This window comes from Lemur catta, chromosome 1, assembly GCF_020740605.2.
Source record: "Lemur catta isolate mLemCat1 chromosome 1, mLemCat1.pri, whole genome shotgun sequence".
Taxonomy (NCBI): Eukaryota; Metazoa; Chordata; class Mammalia; order Primates; family Lemuridae; genus Lemur; species Lemur catta.
The window spans coordinates 272,827,956-272,847,685 of NC_059128.1; the positions used below are offsets into that span (position 1 = coordinate 272,827,956).

Sequence of the window (19,730 nt, forward strand, 5' to 3'; positions counted from 1 at the left end):
TGAAAAGAATTAAAATATTTGTATTTTAAGTAATCCATTTATTAGATAAAAGCAAAATGAAAGTTGTCTTTAGGATTTTAATAGAAAGATAGCATCATAGTAATGGTGTTAAGCAAAACAAACCAAAAATGAGTTCACAGACTAGAGTGGTTACACATAGTGAATATGCATTTAGGTGATGAGTTCTGGAGGTAGAAAGACACCAAATATTCATAGAAGCAGCTTAACCATTGATAAATATCTGTCGATTGATGCTGAAGACAACAGGATGGATGGATATTTCTGGAATAAAAGCACAGGATAGGAAAAAACACATTTGGAAGTTTCCCCTCTGCTTCCAATTTTAGCAATTCATTCAGTAGAAACTAGAGAATCCACATCCTCCATAGCGGAATGGGCAATAGCCGAATCCATAACCTCCAAAGCCACAGCCATAGCCCAGTCTGCGGAAGTTGCCACATCCACAGCCATAGCCATAGCCCAGGCCACCAAAGCCTCCATAGCCATAGCCCAGGCCTCTGTAATAGTTGCCGCAGTGGCTCATGTTGTAAGAAATATTGAGTTTGGTTTGTTGTTCAAGTCAAGATCCCAAATATGAATATCAGCCTGTGTAGAGGGGTACTTATATACCCTGCTCAGAGCATGTGATAAAAAATATGCCCCTTCTTGTTGTGTCATTCCACATGACAAGTATCTTGCCTGAGGCAGCTCATTAATCTATTGTCCCCTGACAACACTCATTAAGAATGTCTGAGGTTATTTGGCTACCTAGTTAGGTTGTCCCTGAGCTTGTTGCTTTAATTTTATTAGAATAAATTGCTGCTTCTTCAAAGGATATACATGCCGAATGCTAAATAGAATTATTACCAGTTCCTTAACATCAGTCACATTAAATATTCTTGAATTTCTAATTAAATACATTTTAACCACAAGTATTTTGGGGGTTGTTATAATTGATTCTACAAAATTTTGAGAAATAATCAAAGTCAAAATGCTTAAATCTATCAATTTCTTCATAAGCCACACACATTTTGTAGCATGAGAAACAAAGATTTGATTCATCTGTTGTGCGTACTAGAAAGCAACAATAAAACATCTTCTAATTTCTTGAGTTTGAGAACTTTGACCATGCACAATCATTATATGTATTTTTGACCATACAAACCAGCATGTTGTATGTATATTTGCTCTGGTTTAACAATATAGCACAATTGGAGTCATAAGCAGAGAGACTATTACAGTGGTCATTAATGCAAAGCCTTGTCAGAGTTCTCTTTTTGGATCCTGGTTTCTTTTTCCACGGTAAGTTCTAGCCTTAGTACTATGACAAATGATGATTTTACCTGCATCCATCCACCATTTTCCTGTCTTTTTCTACCTTTTATCATTAATCTATGTATCGTATATGTTTTTCAAATCTCACTTCAAACATCACCCAACTTCCTTTCCTCCACTATGCATCACTTTGCATATCCAGACCAAAGTGTGAAGCAAGTAATATGATTTCAGTTACAACCTATTTACTCAAATCAACACTGTATTCCTTCCATTCAGATCTTCATAATCAATATAATGTATTTGTCCTTGTCTTCTCTTTGCCTATTCTATGCCTAGTTTTTTTGTTTTCAGGCAGTATCTAGCTAGCCTTTCCTAAAATATCAACCATATCTTTCCATGATGTTGATAATGCTGTCTCTTGTTTAAAACATATTTCAACTGTTCAAATTATCTGAAGTTTCAGAATGATTTGTACAGTTTAGAATAACTTAAGAAATTCTCTAAATGTAAGTCACAATTGTGAAGAAGACAAGGGATAAGGAGAAGCTTTTTAGGAACAGTTGGTCTGATATTCACAGAGTCCCTTAGCTCAGCCCAGAGAGTTAGTTAGCAATATGCAAGGCTAACCTCACACTTGATTAAACCTCACCCAGATGTGCCTCTCTCTGTCTTGAAACTTGGGATTCCAGAAACTTACCGGCTATATATAACTAAAATCATATTGATAAGCTTTCTTTGAGATTAATGCGTAATTGGATGACATATTTTTAAAAGTTTTATTTTATTTTAGTTTTTGTACTGACAGATATCATTTGATATATTTATGGAGTGCATGTGATATTTTGTTATATGCACAGAATGTGTAATGATCAAGGTAGGGTATTTGAAGTATCCATCACTTTAAGTACTTATGTCTATGTGTTGTGAACAATTCAAGTCTTCTCTTTTAGATACTTTGAAATATACGATACATTGTTGCCAACTGTAGTAACTCAGCTGTTGAACAATAGAACTTATACCTTTTATCTAACTGTATGTTCGTACCCAATTAACCTACTCTCTTCATCCCCTCACCCACCCACATCCCAGCCTCTGGTATCTATCATTCTGCTCTCTACATCCATGAGATCAATTGTTTTAGTTCTCACATATGAGTGAGAACATGTGGTATTTGTTTTTCTGTGCCTGACTTATTTCACTTACCATGATGACATCCAGTTCAGATGACACATTTTTTTTTTTTACAAAATGTTTGTTCTCTGACTTGCCTGAAGTCAAAACAAAGCCTAACATTTAGGTGGCACTCAAAAAATTTATTTGAATAAATTTTATGACTTTAACTGACATCAAGGCAATGGGCATGCATGCCATAATATGAGCAACTCACTGGCTATTCTGGGAAATGTTTTAAGGCTGGACATGAGTTCCATCTATCTGGTATGAGAGTAGCATTTAACCCAACACTAGACTAGCTCTTTAATGTCCGTGCTATTCTAATCCAATTTAATTCCTTTGTTTTTGCCCATTTCAGAAAATCAGTCAATTGATAAAATGAAAATTTTTATTTTAATGAATAATTTTGAATTATGAATAAATTACCTAGCATTAAGAATTTCCTCAAAGAACTAAAAGTCAAACTACAATTTGATCCACCAATCTCATTACTGAGCATCTACCTAAAGGAAAACAAGACATTCTAGACATACTGTAATAAAGACATCTGTACTCGAATGTTTATAAGCAGCACAATTCACAATTGCAAAGATGTGGAAACAACCCAAGTGCCCATCAATACATGAGTGGATTAATAAAATGTGGTATGTATATACTACTCAGCCACAAAAAAACAATGGTGATCTAGCACATTTTGTATTATCCAGATGGAGCTGGTGCCCATTCTTCTAAGTGAAGTATCTCAAGAATGAAAAAACAAGCACCACACGTACTCACCATCAAATTGGTATTAATTGATCAACACTTAAGTGCACATATAGTAATAACATTCATCAGGTGTCAGGCAGGTGGGAGGTGGGAGGAGGAGAAGGGTAGATATATTCATACCTAATGGGTGCAGTGCTCACTGTCTAGGGATGGACATGCCTGAAGCTCTGACTCAGGTGGGGCAGAGGCGATGTATGTAACCTAAACATTTCTACCCCTGTAATATGCTGAAATAATAAAAAAAAATTTCATATTCTTGTGTAGCTTTGTCAGAACATGTGATCATGATTATATGCTACCTCTTTGTTTTTAATGCCTAAGACCGTGTCTATAGATGGAAGTTAATATGGAATATGAATGAAAAACTTCAATAATACAATAAATACTAAATGTATTTTCAAAGAACAAAACGTGATATGGTATATGATATGCATAACCTATTTGCTCATTAGCTGTAAGAACAAGAAAAATCAGTTTGAAGAATATGTAACATCTGTTTTTTTCCCTGTATGCACAAGTGAAAGAAGTAACGATAGGATTTTTTAAGAGTATATTATTTTTTGTCTATTTACTATTGGATCAAAAGCAGATTTGCACCATTATTATTTTTTAGGAAGTTTTAACTCTTGATCCAAGTTTCTACTCATGTTGATGGATGGAAGATAAAAAATGCTCTTACATTTTTCCTGGAAGTAAAGAACTCTTTTGTTATAAATTCAAAACACTTTCTCTCACCTCAGATATAGATCAATATTATCTTAAACAGATTGAAGTTATGAGAATATTGATTATACTAAGAATATCAATGTCATAATAATTATAGTGATTACTACTTTTCAGCTCCATAGAAACTGTCCCTAGAGATAGTACCCAAATGAGAGGAGAATGCTTCCTGTGAAATCCTGTTCTACTGGGTCGGGCTGTATAGCTCCACCTTCCCTAGAGTTACTTAGCTCTATGTCCTCTGCTCAGCCCACTGTGGTAGTACACAGAACTCCCCGAAAGCATCAACTGAAATAAGTCATGATGTATTTTTTTAACCCAGAATTGAATTTTAACATTGTTTCCTGGTTAGTTACATTCAGAAGCAGAGAAACTATTAATAAATATTGGTTGGCTCAATTCTCTGTATCAGAACAACAACAAAAAAATGAAATACAGGTGTTAGTCTAAGAAAAGGGACCAATCTTCATAAAATCGGTTGTGATAATTTAACTCTTATTGTAACTATGGCAGAACATTCACAATGGTTTATTTGAAAACATTCAAGGAGAACATACATAAAAAGAGAGTCTGCATAGTATAGTCTCAGGACAGCGTGATTTTTGATTCCAGTCTTGCCAGTAATTGTCAGGAAAAATCATATATTCTGTCAGAGATTCTGGGTTTCTGTGCTTATAAAATTAGAGGACAGTGTTGTGGAGTTTTAATTCTGGCCTTAATTCTGTAATTCTATTTTTGTCTCCATTTTATTGCATTTTGCTGGCTTATATCAAACATCTATACGTTCATATCATTACCTGAAATTCAGCACTGAAAAAACAATATTGTTTTGGTTATTTTTGAAAGTGTAATGTTTTATCAAAATTTATCTTTATATATATATATATATGTATATATTTTTAAATTATTAAATAATATTTTTGTTCAGTTGAAGCTATGCAAAATTTTGCCTTATGGTAGTATTTCTGTGTTTATTGTCCCTATTGGAGTACAAATTCTTCAACATAATTATGATAAATACAATATTCCCATAAAAGGACAACTGAAGTGAGTTGAATGACTGAAGGTCATATTTTATCATCCAGTTTATAAAGGACTTTTAGGTCAGGCTCATTTTACATGCATAACAAACTAGATAAAAACAGAAAATTATGAATAAAAGAAGATTATCTATAACGCAAAGATTCATAAAAAAAGATAGCTTACTTTTCCGAAAGATTTAGGGATATAGATTATGAGAATTGTGGAAAGTTTGCTCTGATTACAGTTTTAATGATATGAATGTTGTTCTGGTTAATTTTAAGTATCAGCTGGATTGGATAACTGATGCCAAGATAGCTGGTAAAACATTATTTCTGGGTATGGCTGTAAGGGTGTTTCAGGAAGAGATTACCATTTAAATCTAAAGACTGACTAAAGATCACCCTCATCAGTGTGTGTGGGTATCATCCAATCTGTTGAGGGCTTGAACAGAACAAACTCGAGTGAGCTCATCCCTCATAGTAAACGTCTTTCTATGTATCTATGTTTATCCTGTCGTGATATTGGTCCTGTTTCTCTGGAGAAGCCTGACTAATACAAATGTCTAGCATCTTCAAATGCTAGATATATCCATCAAAGGCATATCTAACACCACCTGATTTTATTAAAAAACAAAAGGAGACAATGGAAATTTTTGAAGGAGTTGGAAGATCAGTTCACAATTTTGAACTCCTTTGAGAAATTGAAATAGATAATATTTGAAATTTATAAAATAAGTACTTTTCTTAAAATGCATATAGACTTAAAACTCCATAGTTGGATTTTTTTGCTGTGAAATTCAATTCTTAAAGTTATATAACTAAAGGAAAATAGTTATATTCTATTGGTTTGATGACTGATTCTGAAGGTAGAGCTATTTTCTGTATGTCAATTTATATACATATACACATATATTTATATGTATATATAATCATGTGTGTATTCTATTTTTACTTAACGATTAGTAAAAGTAATATAAGTATTTACCCATAATTGAGTTAAATGAACCAAACAGAAACCATATTTTTAATATCAAATTAGGTCATTTATTGGAATTGGACATAAACCAGCTATTATCCCCCAAGCTGAGGATGCAAGAAGACATGATGCAGACGCATTTATTCAATGAGTTCCTTGAAATTCTTAGATTTCACCTGCTAAAAGACCTATGGTGAACTCAGTCCATTGACTGAATAATATTTTAGCAAATCCACTCATGGTAACATATGTTGGTTTTCTGTAGCAGTAGTTCAGTAGAAGCCGGAGAATCCGTACCTTCCATAGAATGATGGGCGGTAGCCGTACCCGTAGCCTCCATAGCCACAGCCGTAGCCCAGTCTGCGGAAGTTGCCACATCCACAGCCATAGCCCAGGCCACCAAAGCCTCCATAGCCGTAGCCCAGGCCACCGAAGCCTCCACAGCCATAGCCCAGGCCTCCGTAGTAGCTGCCATAGTAGCTCATGGTGTCAGGGGGGATGAGTTGGTTTGCTGTTCAAGGCAAGATCCTGAGTGTTAATGTCAGCATGTGTAGAGGGAGGCTTATATACCCTGATCAGAGCATATGATGACAACTGTGGCCATTCCTTTGTAGCATTCCAAGTTATTCATTTACGTGATGCAACTCATTGATCTGCTAACACGACAGTGGCACACACTCATTAAAATTTTTGAGCTTGGTTAGCTGCCTAGTTAGAACACCCTTGAAATGATTACATTCTTTTTTTTTTTTTTTTTAAGAATGAGGAGAAAGTCTATGCCTTCAAAGTTGCAAAGTAAAAAATTCCCTAAATAGAATTCTTCCTTACCAACCATATTGTATCATTTGTATTTGTATTTGATAGTGTTTTGTCATTAAATATTTTCCTATTTCTCATTTTTATATCATTTTGAATTGGTATATTTTACTTCCATTTAGATTCAAATACATTGATCAAGTTTAACACTTTTAAATCTAGCAAATTTTTCAAATAAATTTATTTCTCAGGTTGAGAAATAAAGGATATTCCCTCCTTTAAAAGCAAAGAAACCATTTTGAATAAACAAATCTGGTCATCTGTGATATATACAAAGGAATAGGAACAAAATACATATAGGCACAATATAAAACTATTTTGATTTAAGCTATTAGCTTGCAAAACATCCTTTCAGTTTATCAATAAAATAAACTTTATTTCAGAAACTGAAGTATAATCCAAGAGAACAAACTCACTTTTGTAACCAACCTGAACATCTGTTCAAAAATATTCTGTTTATCCCATTACCCACTTTTCTAGAATGACCTCTACCTAAAGCATTAATATTATGTAAAAATGCAGTTGATCTTGGTTCTGTGCTTTACAGACATCTATTCTTCCTCATAATCTATGTATCAGTTCTTTTTATCAAACCTCTTTACATTATATTATGCATTCACTCCTAATACATACTAGCACCAGCTAGATATTCGTTCTTAGTCATTTTTCCACTCCTTTTCAACCTTGTACTCATAGACCTAATTTTACCACAGTGTTTTTGCCCTTATATTTGTTCTTCCAATTCTCTGTGCCTCACCCACTTATTTTCTCTCAATTAGCAAACCTTTTTTTTCATGCTACTCACTTATTCATTAAGTTTTTTAATTTTTGAAACCATATTTCTAGACTCTGGATGATATAATATTTTTAACAGAGTTATTAAAATCTTGATGCCTTAAAATCTCCAATTTTTTTAAATTTATTTTTTTATTTTTATTTCAGCTTATTATGGGGGTATAAAAGTTTAGGTTATGAAATTTGCAGCTTTGAAATGACTGGGACAGAAAGCAAGGATGCAAGGGCAGCTGGCCAGTCCTCACAGATTTCCTCAGCTCATTCTGGGGAGATAGCAAATCAACACCAAGTTTAAGCCAGACCAGAATCTGACTGTATCTTAGGCTTGGGTCTTTAAGCACTATGTTGCTTTACATAATTTTATACATGTTGCTGAGGGTATTTGCTGTTTTGAGGTTTATATGTAACATGTCAATAATGCATTTTCTCAATTGGATTTGTTCACTGCTCTTCCAAACAAACAAAAAAAAATTTTCGTTGGACGAATGAAAAAATAAATTCTGTCTGCCACAACTTGTAGTGAGTCCCTAGGTAAAATATGAATTCAAATGGCTTTCAGGTTTTAAAGGAATATTTAACTCAATATTCTGCCTTGGTTGTTAAATCCCTTTTATTACTTTATCAAAGTTCATTCTATCTTCACTTTTTTTCCTGGAAAGGAAAACTGCTGGGAAAATTTTTCATTCTCAATGAGTAATTTTGAAGCCAGACAATAACAAATAAATCTAACAAGTTTAAGAATCTCATGAATACTTAGATAAATCTGCTAGACTGTGTGACCGTGACTAAGGGCTAATTTGTGTTGTTCCTGATGCACATAGCTGTGTCCACGTGAAATAAAAAGCAATAGATTTTACAAATTAAATAAAAGCTCAACAATGAAATGTGCCCTGATTTATTTATATATTTGCAAAGAAGCAAATAATGATATATATATAAATATCTCACTTTGGTATACATACACACATCTATAAATACGTATGTGTGTGTATATATATCTACATGATCAAGAATAAGTTGTAAAATAATACCTTGACATGCATGAACCAAAACAGCCAATTATTTTTTATTGGTTATTTTCCTGATTGAAAAAAATAGAAGAATGGTAATATCCTTTGGATACTGATTACCTTTGGAAACTGAGAAATGTGTACTTCTTTTGACATTATTGTTTTTGCTTAATTCAGTGGACTCAAAAACTTGGACAATTATTTCTTTGTTATTCTTTTTTTGAGAGACTTCTACCATAAGATGATAAGTTGATTGTGAAGCTGAGATTTTGTGTTGATGTGTGAAATGGGGAAAATAAAGTCTTCTATTCACCAAATGATAGTTTTTATTTGGAAATTAAGGATATTTTTTCTGTAAATTCAAAAAAATTTTCTTCACTTAGATAAACATTAATGAAATTTGATAATGTATTTTACTATGAGAGTCATACACAATGCTTCTCAACCTAAAGACATTGATGATTGTTTTTATTTTTAGCCCTGAAGGGCATCTCCATTAGCTTTGGAACTATGTTAACCTGAATGACTAAGTGCAAAGTAATGGGACCACACAACTATATCTCACTGTACATCGTGACCCTATAACCCCCAAATAGGATCAACTATAAGGATAGATGATTCCTGATGGTAGAGCAAATTTAACTTCGTGCCTTTCAAATAAAGGCTTTGATCTTTTGATATAGATGTATATATACAGATAACTATAGGTATATCTATATGAATAGATATGCATATAGATACAAATCTAGGTGAAATCTAGATAAAGTTAACACTGAATTTAAGATTCTCAATTATCTATATCAGGACAGTAAATTGTTATAGAAATAGTGATTCTAAGAAAGGGAATCCTCCTTCAATCCCCAGAAACTGAGCAGAACGTTCAAAATACTCCCTTTGGCTGCATTCAGGGAGAAAGTAGACTGGCAAAGGAGACTGCCTCATGGCACCCACGTTCAGGAGAACTTGGCCATAGTCCTGATCCTGATTCTGCCAGTAGAGCTGTTATAACTTTTGGGAGTTGTTTATTTTTTTAACCTACAAGATGAGGTGAATGTCACTGCTGTCATTTAGTGTCTATTCTAGTTCAGCAACTTTATAATACTACTATGTGACAAAATCAAGCATGTTTAACCAATTTTGACCAATTTAAACAAAATATCTGAATTTTATATTGTTAGCTGAGTATATAATTTGATTTTAGGAAAAACACTAATTTTTTATGTTTTTTTTTTCTTATTTCATCAATAAAACACCCACTCTTGCCTATTTGTTATCAGGAAAGAGGTTTAACTGAAATCAGCTTTGTAAGAAAGCTCTTTGGATTGAACTTTGCTTGTGATCAGCCTAAACTAAAAAATAAATTAGTTAACGATAAAGTCTTACTTTTCCCTTGTTAAATTGCAAAATTTTCAATCTAATGATGATGGTGAATAAGAATGCCATATCATGCCATGGGAAAGTCAACTGAAAAAAAACTAAAATGTTTTAAGTTACATATGAGTTAACTTCATCTGAAAAAAATTCTACACCAATTCATTAGTGACTTATGGATTTCCTGTTCAATGAAAATGTCAAATGAAATAGTGTGCAGAAGAGAATGACAGGGTGAGATTATACAAAATACAAAAATTCTTAGAAAGAAGGGGTACTTGAGTAGTTAGCCTAGTGATATGGTTTCATCTGTTATCATTTGCTTGCTCTTACAATGAAAAAGCAAAAAAAAACACATGTTGAAAGTACAGAAGGATTCATGACGCATTTCTAGGGAATTGAGACATGGGAGTTGAATTAAATGAAACATACATATTTGATATATAAATATATGCCTATGTTAAGTTGGCATTGTTTTGTTTTTGACTTAAGTCTGCATATTACCTAAATAAAAGCAAAAGATTAAAGAATATCAAATTACTAATCTTTTTGAAGCTCTTATTTTCATTTCAATCTAGAATCATTATTATTTGGAACTATCTATTTATTTGTCTACCTGCATGCATGTTTGAGAGGTGTATGAAAAAAATGGATTCTCAGTCCAGGAGATATCTTCCCTCATTGACAACAGAGTAGAAGGTAACCATCATCCTTATGCATAATTGAGTTTCATGAACAAAACAGAAACCAGACTGTGTTTTCAAATTAGGATGTTTTATTAAAAGATAAACATATAATTAGTTATAAAAAGCAAAAGTAGAGGATATTAGGAGATGGAGATATGGGTATAACTTGAAAGATTATCTGAAATTCTGAGATGCTAAATTCTTTTGTGCAAATAAATCTCAGTTGTCCAATGATTGATATCAGCTTTGGAAAGTCCCCTTATAATTTCAGACATTGGGTTCCTGGGGCAATAGTTTAGTAGAAGCCCGAGAATCCATATCCTCCATAGCATGATGGGCAGCAGCTATATCCATAGCCTCCATAGCGACAGCCATAGCCCAGTCTGCGCAAGTTTCCACATCCACAGCCATAGCCATAGCCCAGGCCACCGAATCCTCCCTAGCAATAGCCCAGGCCTCCGTAGTAGCTCATGGTGTCAGGGGTGGTGAGTTTGGTTTGCTATCCAAGGCAAGATCCTGAGTGTAAATATCAACATTTGTAGAGGGAGGTTTACATACCCTGGTCAGAGCATGTGATAAATCACATGTATTTCCTCCTTTTGTGCCATTAATTTTATTACAGTTACTTAGCAAAGCTCATTCATTGTCCCGTGACACAGGGAGAGGCCCTCACGTTCATTAAGGTTTTGAGCTTGCTTTCTTGCCAAGTTAGGTAGCCCTTAAAAATTATTGCATCATTTAATGAGAAGGAATTGCTGTATCTTCAAAGTCTGGACATACCAGACCACAAATAGAATTCTTCACAGCCAAGCATGTTACAACAATCATATTTGATACTCTTGTATGCTTCAGTTAAATATTTCTTCATATCTGGTTTTTCCTTGGATTGGTAACCTTCACTTATGAATTTAATAAAAATTAAAGAAACGGGTGAAATTCAAAGCTCTAGAATCTATCATATCCTTTTAAAGCACCTTACTTTTTATCCTAAAAAGTGAATTATCTATCTCCTTTGGAGATAAAGAAACAGAAACATCTGAAAGCCAACTCAGCTGTTGTAAACACCAGTAAAGAACTCTAGAAACAAAAAAGTCTATTTTTTCTTTAATTTTAGAACATTGATCATCATAGCTACTATTTTTCTTTGCATGTTACTTTGCAAAATAAAAAAAATTTTAATTGACAAGCCAATATCAATAAATAATTATAAACTAAAATCCATAGTTTACCTTAGAATTCACTCTTTGTGTTATATAGTTCTATGGACTTTAACAGCCATGAGACAAAACTGTTCAGAAACTGAGGTCAAACACAGTACTCAAAAATTATTTCAGAAGCAGCTTAAAAACTGACCAGAGGTTCCCTTCCCAAATCCTGACCCTTTTCTCTAATATTATATCTATCCAAGAAGCTTCCAAAAATGTACATTGCATCTTTCTCCCTGTCTTTACATTTACTACTTCCTTACCTACACATACGATATCTTATAAAATTTCTTTTTTTAATTAATAGATTTTTTAGAACAGTTTTGCAGTTTCCCCTATTATTAACATCTTGCATTAGTTTTGTATATTTATTAATATTGATGAACCAATATTGATACATTATTATTATATCACATTGTGTATTGTATTACTAAAGTTTATAGTTTCATTAAGGTTCACTCTTTGTATTGTACAGTTCTATAGGTTTTGAGAAATTCATGAAGTCATGGATCCAGTATTACTCTATTTTACAAAATAGTTTCACTGCCCTAAAAATCCCCCTGTGCTCCACCTACTCTTTCCTTACTTCTCCCAGACTCCTAGAAACCATGGATCCCTTTATTGTCTCCAGAGTTTTCTTTCTCCAGAGTGTCATAGAATTTGAATCATACAGTATTGTGGCCTTTTCTCATTGACTTCTTATTGTTTTGCAATTGCAATACGCTTTTAAGATTCCTTTGTTTATTCCTTAATAGTTCGTTTCTTTTTTATCACTTGCTAATATTCCTTTGTGAATGCACAGAATGTTTGTCCAGTAATTTATTGAAGGACATGTCGATTGCTTCTACATTTTCATAATTACAAATAAGACTTCTATAAACATTTGTTTTCAGTTTATCATGTGGACATAAGTTTTCGACTCATTTGGATAAATACCAAGGAATACAATTGCTGGGCTGTATGGTAAAATTATGTTTAGCTTTGTAAGAAACTGCTCTTCCAAAGTTGATGTACCATTTTGCATTTGCATCAGCAGTGAATGAGAATTCATTTGCTCCATATACACACCAGTATTTGTTGTTGTCAGTGTTTTGAATTTCAGTCATTCTAACAGGAATGTTAAAATCTTTTTTAAAATAGCATTCAGCCTCTGTCCTCCCATTACTCATTAGGCTATAGTTGCTAGGTGAAATTGTGAAATAGGCAAGTTTTCTTTTTGGCACCATCAAGTTTTATTCAATCTATAATTAATTCCTTTGTCTTGTATCTTCACTTTTACCACAACAGCTTCAGATGTGTTCTTTTTGCCTATCCTGTGATTTTTTTAAAAAAGTTTTCATCTCATGAAATAACATACTAGTCTACTAAGTTGTTAAATGTTCAAGGTATTAGATATAAAGAGATAATTTAAATTCAAGGGCTCTATGAAATTCAGGAAGATAGTCATTAACATTAGAAATGTTTTCAGAATCTCTAAAACATAGGTATGATACTAAAAGATAAGGGGTAGAAAACACTAATTGAGGATAAAAGTTCCTCAGCTGATTCTAAGCAGTTAGTGACTTACAGCCAAAGCTGACTTCAAATGTGGTTAATTTCCTTAAGTTTTGCCCTTAACTTTAACCTTCACCCTTTTTCTTATTAACTTTATATGACCAGAAATATAGCCACTTATTTTTAGTGTTCAATAAGAAATTTTCAAATGGTGCATTTTCACAACTGGATTTGTTTACCTCTGTGCAATAACTAACAATAGTAGCAACACAATAAATAATTGTTGAAGGGATGGATGAATTCTGAAGTCTTTAAAGGTAAGTATCCTGCCTCTCACCACGCATGGCTAATACTGCATCTGAACAATAAGGATTTAAAGAAGAAATGAGTTCCAGTGATTTCTGACTTCAGAAAAACATATAACCCTCATTTTATGTCATTTGTGTGAACTCTTTTCTTTGAAGCATAATGTATGCTATAATGAGTTATATCATAATATAAATTTAAGTATAACATTTGATGCATTTTTGTATATATGCACACACTACCTATATACCAAGCATATCCTAATATCCAAAATGTTTCCATTACTTGTTTTTGGTTAGTATTCTCTAGAGCAGGGGTTCCCAACCTATGGTGAGTTGTATAATTATTTCATTATATAGTACAATGTAATAATAATAGAAATAAAGTGCATGATAAATGTAATGCACTTGAATCATCCCAAAACCACCTCTCCACCACCCACCCTGGTGTGTGGAAAAATTGTCTCCCATGAAAAGAGTCCCTGGTGCCAAAAAGGCTGGGGACCACTGCAGAGGAAACCATCATTATAGCTTCAGAAGATCTTGTCAACTGTTTTCCAAAATGTTTTTTAAATTTACAGTCTCATCAGCAATGTAAGAGAATTCCAGTGACTCCACATCTTTGACAGCACTTCATTTTCAGACCATTTAATTTTGACCATTCTTGTGGGCATGTAATAATATCTAATTATTGTTTTAATTTGGTTTTTACCTGATGAGTAATAATTTTATGCACCATCTTATATGCTTATTGGTCATTTTGACATCTTCTTTTTTGAAATGCCTGCTCAAGTATTTTCTCCATTTTTAAGTGGGTTTGTAATATTCTAGAATTAATTTGTAGGAACTCTTTACATACTTGGATACAGATATTTTGTCAAATCTTTGTTTTGAAAATATTTTCTACCCAGCATGTGGTTTGTTTTTCACTTTAAAATGTCGTCTTTATAATGAACAGAATTTCTTAATATACTAAGATCCAATTTATTCATATTTTTATTTTATGATTAATGCTTTTATTTTTGTCTCCATTAAGAAACTTTTGACTATCTCCCATCTTATTCTTCATCTCTTTGGTCCCTTTTGAATTTGTTCCATTTTTATAGTGCATCCTAAATTAAAAGACAGTTGTTAATTTGAATATTTAATTCTCATTAACTCAACTGGAAGCTATAAAATTGCACATAAACAGGTTTAATGATGTCACACTGCCTATTTTGCTTTGCCAGATCTCTCTTCAGTTGTGGGGACGAAGTTCCTACAATGCATTTTCCCTAGACCAGGTGACAGCTTTTCGTCAGGAGGAAGTTTATTCTGAAACTGTTCTCTTCATTTCAGCACAAATCAGTACAATCCAACAACTAGAGATATAATAATATGATAAAACTGCATTAAACTGTGAGTGTTACCTTCTTCAAATAGTTATATTGAAGTTATATAGTTATCTTTAGATATGCAAAGTCTTTCTTCACACTGTGATGCCATTAACCACTTAGGGGATAAAATGGTTATTTGAAATCCTGTTTTACTCAGTCAAACTAAATAGTATAGAACTCCAATGGTGACGCCAAGATATATCCACCCAGCTCTATTTACTGTGAAAGTACAACACCACACTTGAATTGAGTGAAATAATTGGTCATAGTATCTGGCTGAACAAATTCATCCATATGTTCAGTAAACAAGTCTGAGTTTTTAGAATATGTTATCCTAATTCTTTTAAAAATAGAGTTTGGATTTGGCACTATTTACCAGTTTTTTAATGCAGATACAGCTAAATTAAAAATGATTAAGTTCAAGATTCTACAACAGGATATTTAAAAATCAAAATAAATAGAGGTGGTTGTTCAGCCATGATAATTAAACTCTTTAGAGACACATGATCAGAACTTTCCAGATGCTACCTATGACAGCAAACAGAATAGGTTTTTGTTTTGTTTTGTTTTGTTTTGTTTTGTTAGTGCGATGGGGAACTAGAATGCCTGGTATTCGGTAAAACTGGGTTCTAGTCTGGGCTCTACTGCTTATGGCATTTTTGATCCTTGGCAAATCATTTCACTTTTTGGAGGTTCTTTCTCAATCAAGGTAGTATTAGGGTAAGCAGTGTGTAAACTTTATAGTACTCCTGCCAGCTCCACAATCCTATCATATTATTCCCCTGGTATTATAAATTTGATAAACTCAAACAAAAGACATCCACTTTCTTTTCAGTACTGAAAAATATTATATTTTTTGAAAACCAATAGTACTTTATTATATATTTTTTTCAGGCAAATACTTATTTGAAGTACCAACAAGAAAAAGCCCACTATTGCTGGTTGGTTGTTAAATGAAGGTTAACATTACAAGAGACTTGGTTAGGGTGTATGAAGCTACAGGCTAGCCATGTCCTTCAATATGGATGACTTTACCTGTGATGACAATGATTTTTAAGTTTTCTTGGTGAATTGCAGAATATTTCAATGTGCTGATAATGTTGAACAGCAACATAGTGTCATACCGCGGTTGACGAGGACGAAAAGATTACAAAAAGAAGTTCATTTTCAGTGTATATTCAGAGATGTTTTTGTTTTATCAGTACTTTTCTTATCATTAAAGGGGCCAAATAAATGTAAATTTTGAAAAGCACATAAAAGTACTTATTCTTCCTGTTGGTCTCAATTTAGCTATGATAGTTTAAACAGCTGATATTTTAGTGCAGACTTTAAATACCAATGTTATCTAGCTAAAAGATTGAAATGAAAAAGATATGGTTGATGTGGTCTAGCGTTAGGAAGAAAGAAGCTTCTTTTAAATTGAGTGTTATGTTTTTGTCTGCTTAGTCAGAGATCAGATGACAATATAAGGATGGTTTTATATCTGGATCCTTAGTTCTCTTCCATTAGTCAAAGCAGACAAAAACATACACTGGGGAAAAGAATCCCTATTCAATAAAAGGCACTGGGAAAATCAGATAGCCACATGTTGAAGACTAAAATAGGATCTTCACCTCTTACCTCTCACAAAAATCAACTTACAATGGATAACAGGCTTAAAATGTAAGGCAGGAAACAATAAGAATTCTAGAAGAAAACATTGGAAAAACTCTTATAGACATCAGCCTAGGCAAAGAATTTATGAAAAAGACTCCAAAAGCAATCACAAAAACCACAAATATAAAAAAATGGAAGCTGATCAAATTAAAAAGCTTCTGCACAGCCAAGGAAACTATCAGTAGAGTGAACAGACAACATACAGAATAAGAGAAAATATTTCCATGCTATACATCTGATAAAGGGCTAATAAGTAGAATCTACATAGAACTCAAGAAAATCAGCAAGAAAAAATCAAACAGCCATATCAAAAAGTGGGCAAGGGACAAGAACAGAAACTTTTCAAAAAAAGACAGACTAATGGCCAACAAACATATGAAAAATTGCTAAACATCTCTAATCATCAAGGAAATGCCAATCAAAACCACAATGAAATATCATTTAACTCCAGTGAGAATGGCTTTTATCAAAAAGTCCCAAATCAATAAATGTTGGCGTGGATACGGAGAGAGAGGAACACTCATACACTGCTGGTGGGACTGCAGACTAGTACAACCTCTATGGAAAGTAGTATGGAGATACCTGAAAGAACTAAAAGTAGAACTACCATTTGATCCAACAATCCCACTACTGAGTATTTACCCAGAGGAAAAAAAGATATTCTATAAAAAAGACGTCTGTGCTCAAATGTTTATAGCAGCACAATTCACAACTGCAAAGATGTGGAAATAACCCAAGTGCCCATCAATACATTAGTGGATTAACAAAATCTGGCATATGTATATCATGGAGTACTACTCAGCCACAAAAAACAGTGGTAAACTAACACCTCTTATATTATACTGGATGGAGTTGGAGCCCATTCTTCTAAGTGAAGTATCACAAGAATGGAAAAACAAGCACCACATGTACTCACCACCAAATTTGCACTAATTGATCAACATTTATGTGCACATATGGAAGTAACATTCATAGGACATGGGGCAGGTGGTTGGGGGGAGGACGGGATGGGTAAATTCACACCTAATGGGTACAGTGCACACTTTCTGGGGGATGGGCATGCCTGTAGCTTTGACTTGGGCAGTGCAAAGGTAATATATGCAACCAAAGTGTTTGCACCCCTGTAATATTCTGAAATTAAATTAATAAATAAAGAGAGTGTTATGGTTTATGTATGTGTATGTACATACAATTGACAATTGAACAACATGGGCTTTAACTGAGGGAGTTTACTTATACCTGACTTTTATTCCACTTCTACTACTACTGACACAGCAAGACCTAACCTCTCTCTTTCCTCCTTCTTCTCAGCCTTCTCAATGTGAAGACTGTAAAGATAAAGACTCTTATAATGATCTACTTCCACTTAATGAACAAGTAAATATGTTTTTCCTTTCTTATGATTTTCTTAATATCATTTTCTTTTCTCTAGCTTACTTTATTGTAAAAATACATGTAACATATAAAATATGTGTTAATTGACTATGTTGTCAGTAAGGCTTCCAGTTGTCAGTAGGTTATTAGTGGTTGAATTTTTGGATAGTCAAAAGTTATATGTGACCCCTGTCTCTACAGAAAATAGAAAAATCAGCCAGGTATGGTGGCACATGCCTGTAATTCCAGTTACTCAGGAAGTTGAGGCAGGAGGACACTTGAGCCCAGCAGTTTCAACTTGCAGCGAGCTATAATGATGGCACTGCACTCTAGCCCTGTCTCAAAAAAAAAAAAAAAAAAAGTATATGTGGATTTTTCAACTGCATGAGGTTTGGTGCCCCTAAACCCCATATGCCCATGTTGTTCAAGGGTCAAATGTATGCACACACACACACACACACAAATACAGCTATATGGGTAGGTGCATGTATACACATAATTATTTCATTATATATGGCATATAGCACATATAGTAGCTTATTTTCTTCATTGTCAATTAAAAATGATCACTTTGACATTTTGAGTTAAATAAAAAAATAAAAGCCATGTATGTTGTTTTAAGTTAGGAAAATTTATTGCATGAGGAACATAGTAATCTCACAGACATAAAAGCACAAATAAGAGACATCAGGAGATATGAAGCAAATAATTGTGGAATGATAAATATTCTTAAAATCTTAAATGCTAAATGCTCTTGATCTTGGCTTGGTCCAGGGTGATCTTTTTGTTTGAATTATTGCAGTTAAATTTGGGTACTCTTCTCATGGCCTCAGATACCGGTTCCCAGGGCAGGGTATTCAGTAAAAGCTAGAGAATCCATACCCTCCATAGCAGGATGGGCGGTAGCAGCCATATCCGTAACCTCCAAACCCAGTGCCGAACCCATAGCCTCCATAGCCACAGCCATAGCCCAGCCTGCGGAAGTTGCCACATCCACAGCCATAGCCATAGCCCAGGCCACCGAACCCTCCATAGCCGTAGCCCAGGCCTCCGTAGTAGCCTCCGTAGTAGCTCATGGTGTCAGGGATAGTGAGTTGGTTTGCTGTTCAAGGCAAGATCTTGAATATGAATGGCAGCTTGGACAGAGGATGCTTATATACTCTGGTCAGAGCACGCTTTATCATGTGTATAGCCTCCTGAATTATCACATGCATACCTGATTTATCACGTGTATACCTTCCATTTGTGTTATTCTTTGTATTACCTTTCATGTTACAACTCATTAATTTACTGTCTCATGAGACTGAGAGGGCCTCACTCTCATTAAAATATTTCAGCTTACTTAATGTCCTATAGGATGCCCATGAACTTATTGCTTTGCTTTTATGAGATGAAATAGCTGACTTTTCAAAATAAGTACATTCCAAATGCTAAATACAATCGCCTATTACCAGGTGTATTACATCATCTATATTTAATGGTATTCCCCTTATAATTAAAAATTTTCTCTGTTCTGTCAACCTCCAAATTGGTAACTTTATATCCAAATAAATTTATAGCTATTTATTCAATTTACAGATCTTAATTCTACATTTTCTTAAAAAGCAAACCTATTTTCAAGGTGAGGGCTTAGGAAAGTGCCTACATTCAGAATATAGAAAAACATTTGAAATAAAAAAGGTTTAAATGACTGACTGTGCAC

General features: G+C 33.7%; 3 protein-coding genes across 3 annotated transcripts; all 3 read right to left on the reverse strand.

Annotated features, from left to right (window-relative positions):
• Window positions 1-355: 355 nt before the first annotated feature.
• On the reverse strand, window positions 356-558 carry LOC123642671 (keratin-associated protein 19-4-like). Its single transcript, XM_045558024.1, has one exon. It carries the CDS (start codon window positions 542-544, stop codon window positions 356-358), a length of 189 nt encoding a protein of 62 aa, XP_045413980.1. The 5' UTR covers window positions 545-558.
• A 5,654-nt stretch (window positions 559-6,212) lies between these two features.
• On the reverse strand, window positions 6,213-6,425 carry LOC123642677 (keratin-associated protein 19-3-like). The gene has a single exon (XM_045558037.1). It carries the CDS (start codon window positions 6,423-6,425, stop codon window positions 6,213-6,215), a length of 213 nt encoding a protein of 70 aa, XP_045413993.1.
• A 12,460-nt stretch (window positions 6,426-18,885) lies between these two features.
• LOC123642681 (keratin-associated protein 19-3-like) lies at window positions 18,886-19,159 on the reverse strand. The gene has a single exon (XM_045558053.1). The coding sequence runs from the start codon at window positions 19,102-19,104 to the stop codon at window positions 18,886-18,888; it is 219 nt and encodes a 72-aa protein (XP_045414009.1). The 5' UTR covers window positions 19,105-19,159.
• Window positions 19,160-19,730: the final 571 nt, after the last annotated feature.

Bases quoted from the DNA above. Each gene is read 5' to 3' on its own strand.
- LOC123642671 (XM_045558024.1), bottom strand. From the start codon at position 544: ATGAGCCACTGCGGCAACTATTACAGAGGCCTGGGCTATGGCTATGGA.
- LOC123642677 (XM_045558037.1), bottom strand. From the start codon at position 6,425: ATGAGCTACTATGGCAGCTACTACGGAGGCCTGGGCTATGGCTGTGGA.
- LOC123642681 (XM_045558053.1), bottom strand. From the start codon at position 19,104: ATGAGCTACTACGGAGGCTACTACGGAGGCCTGGGCTACGGCTATGGA.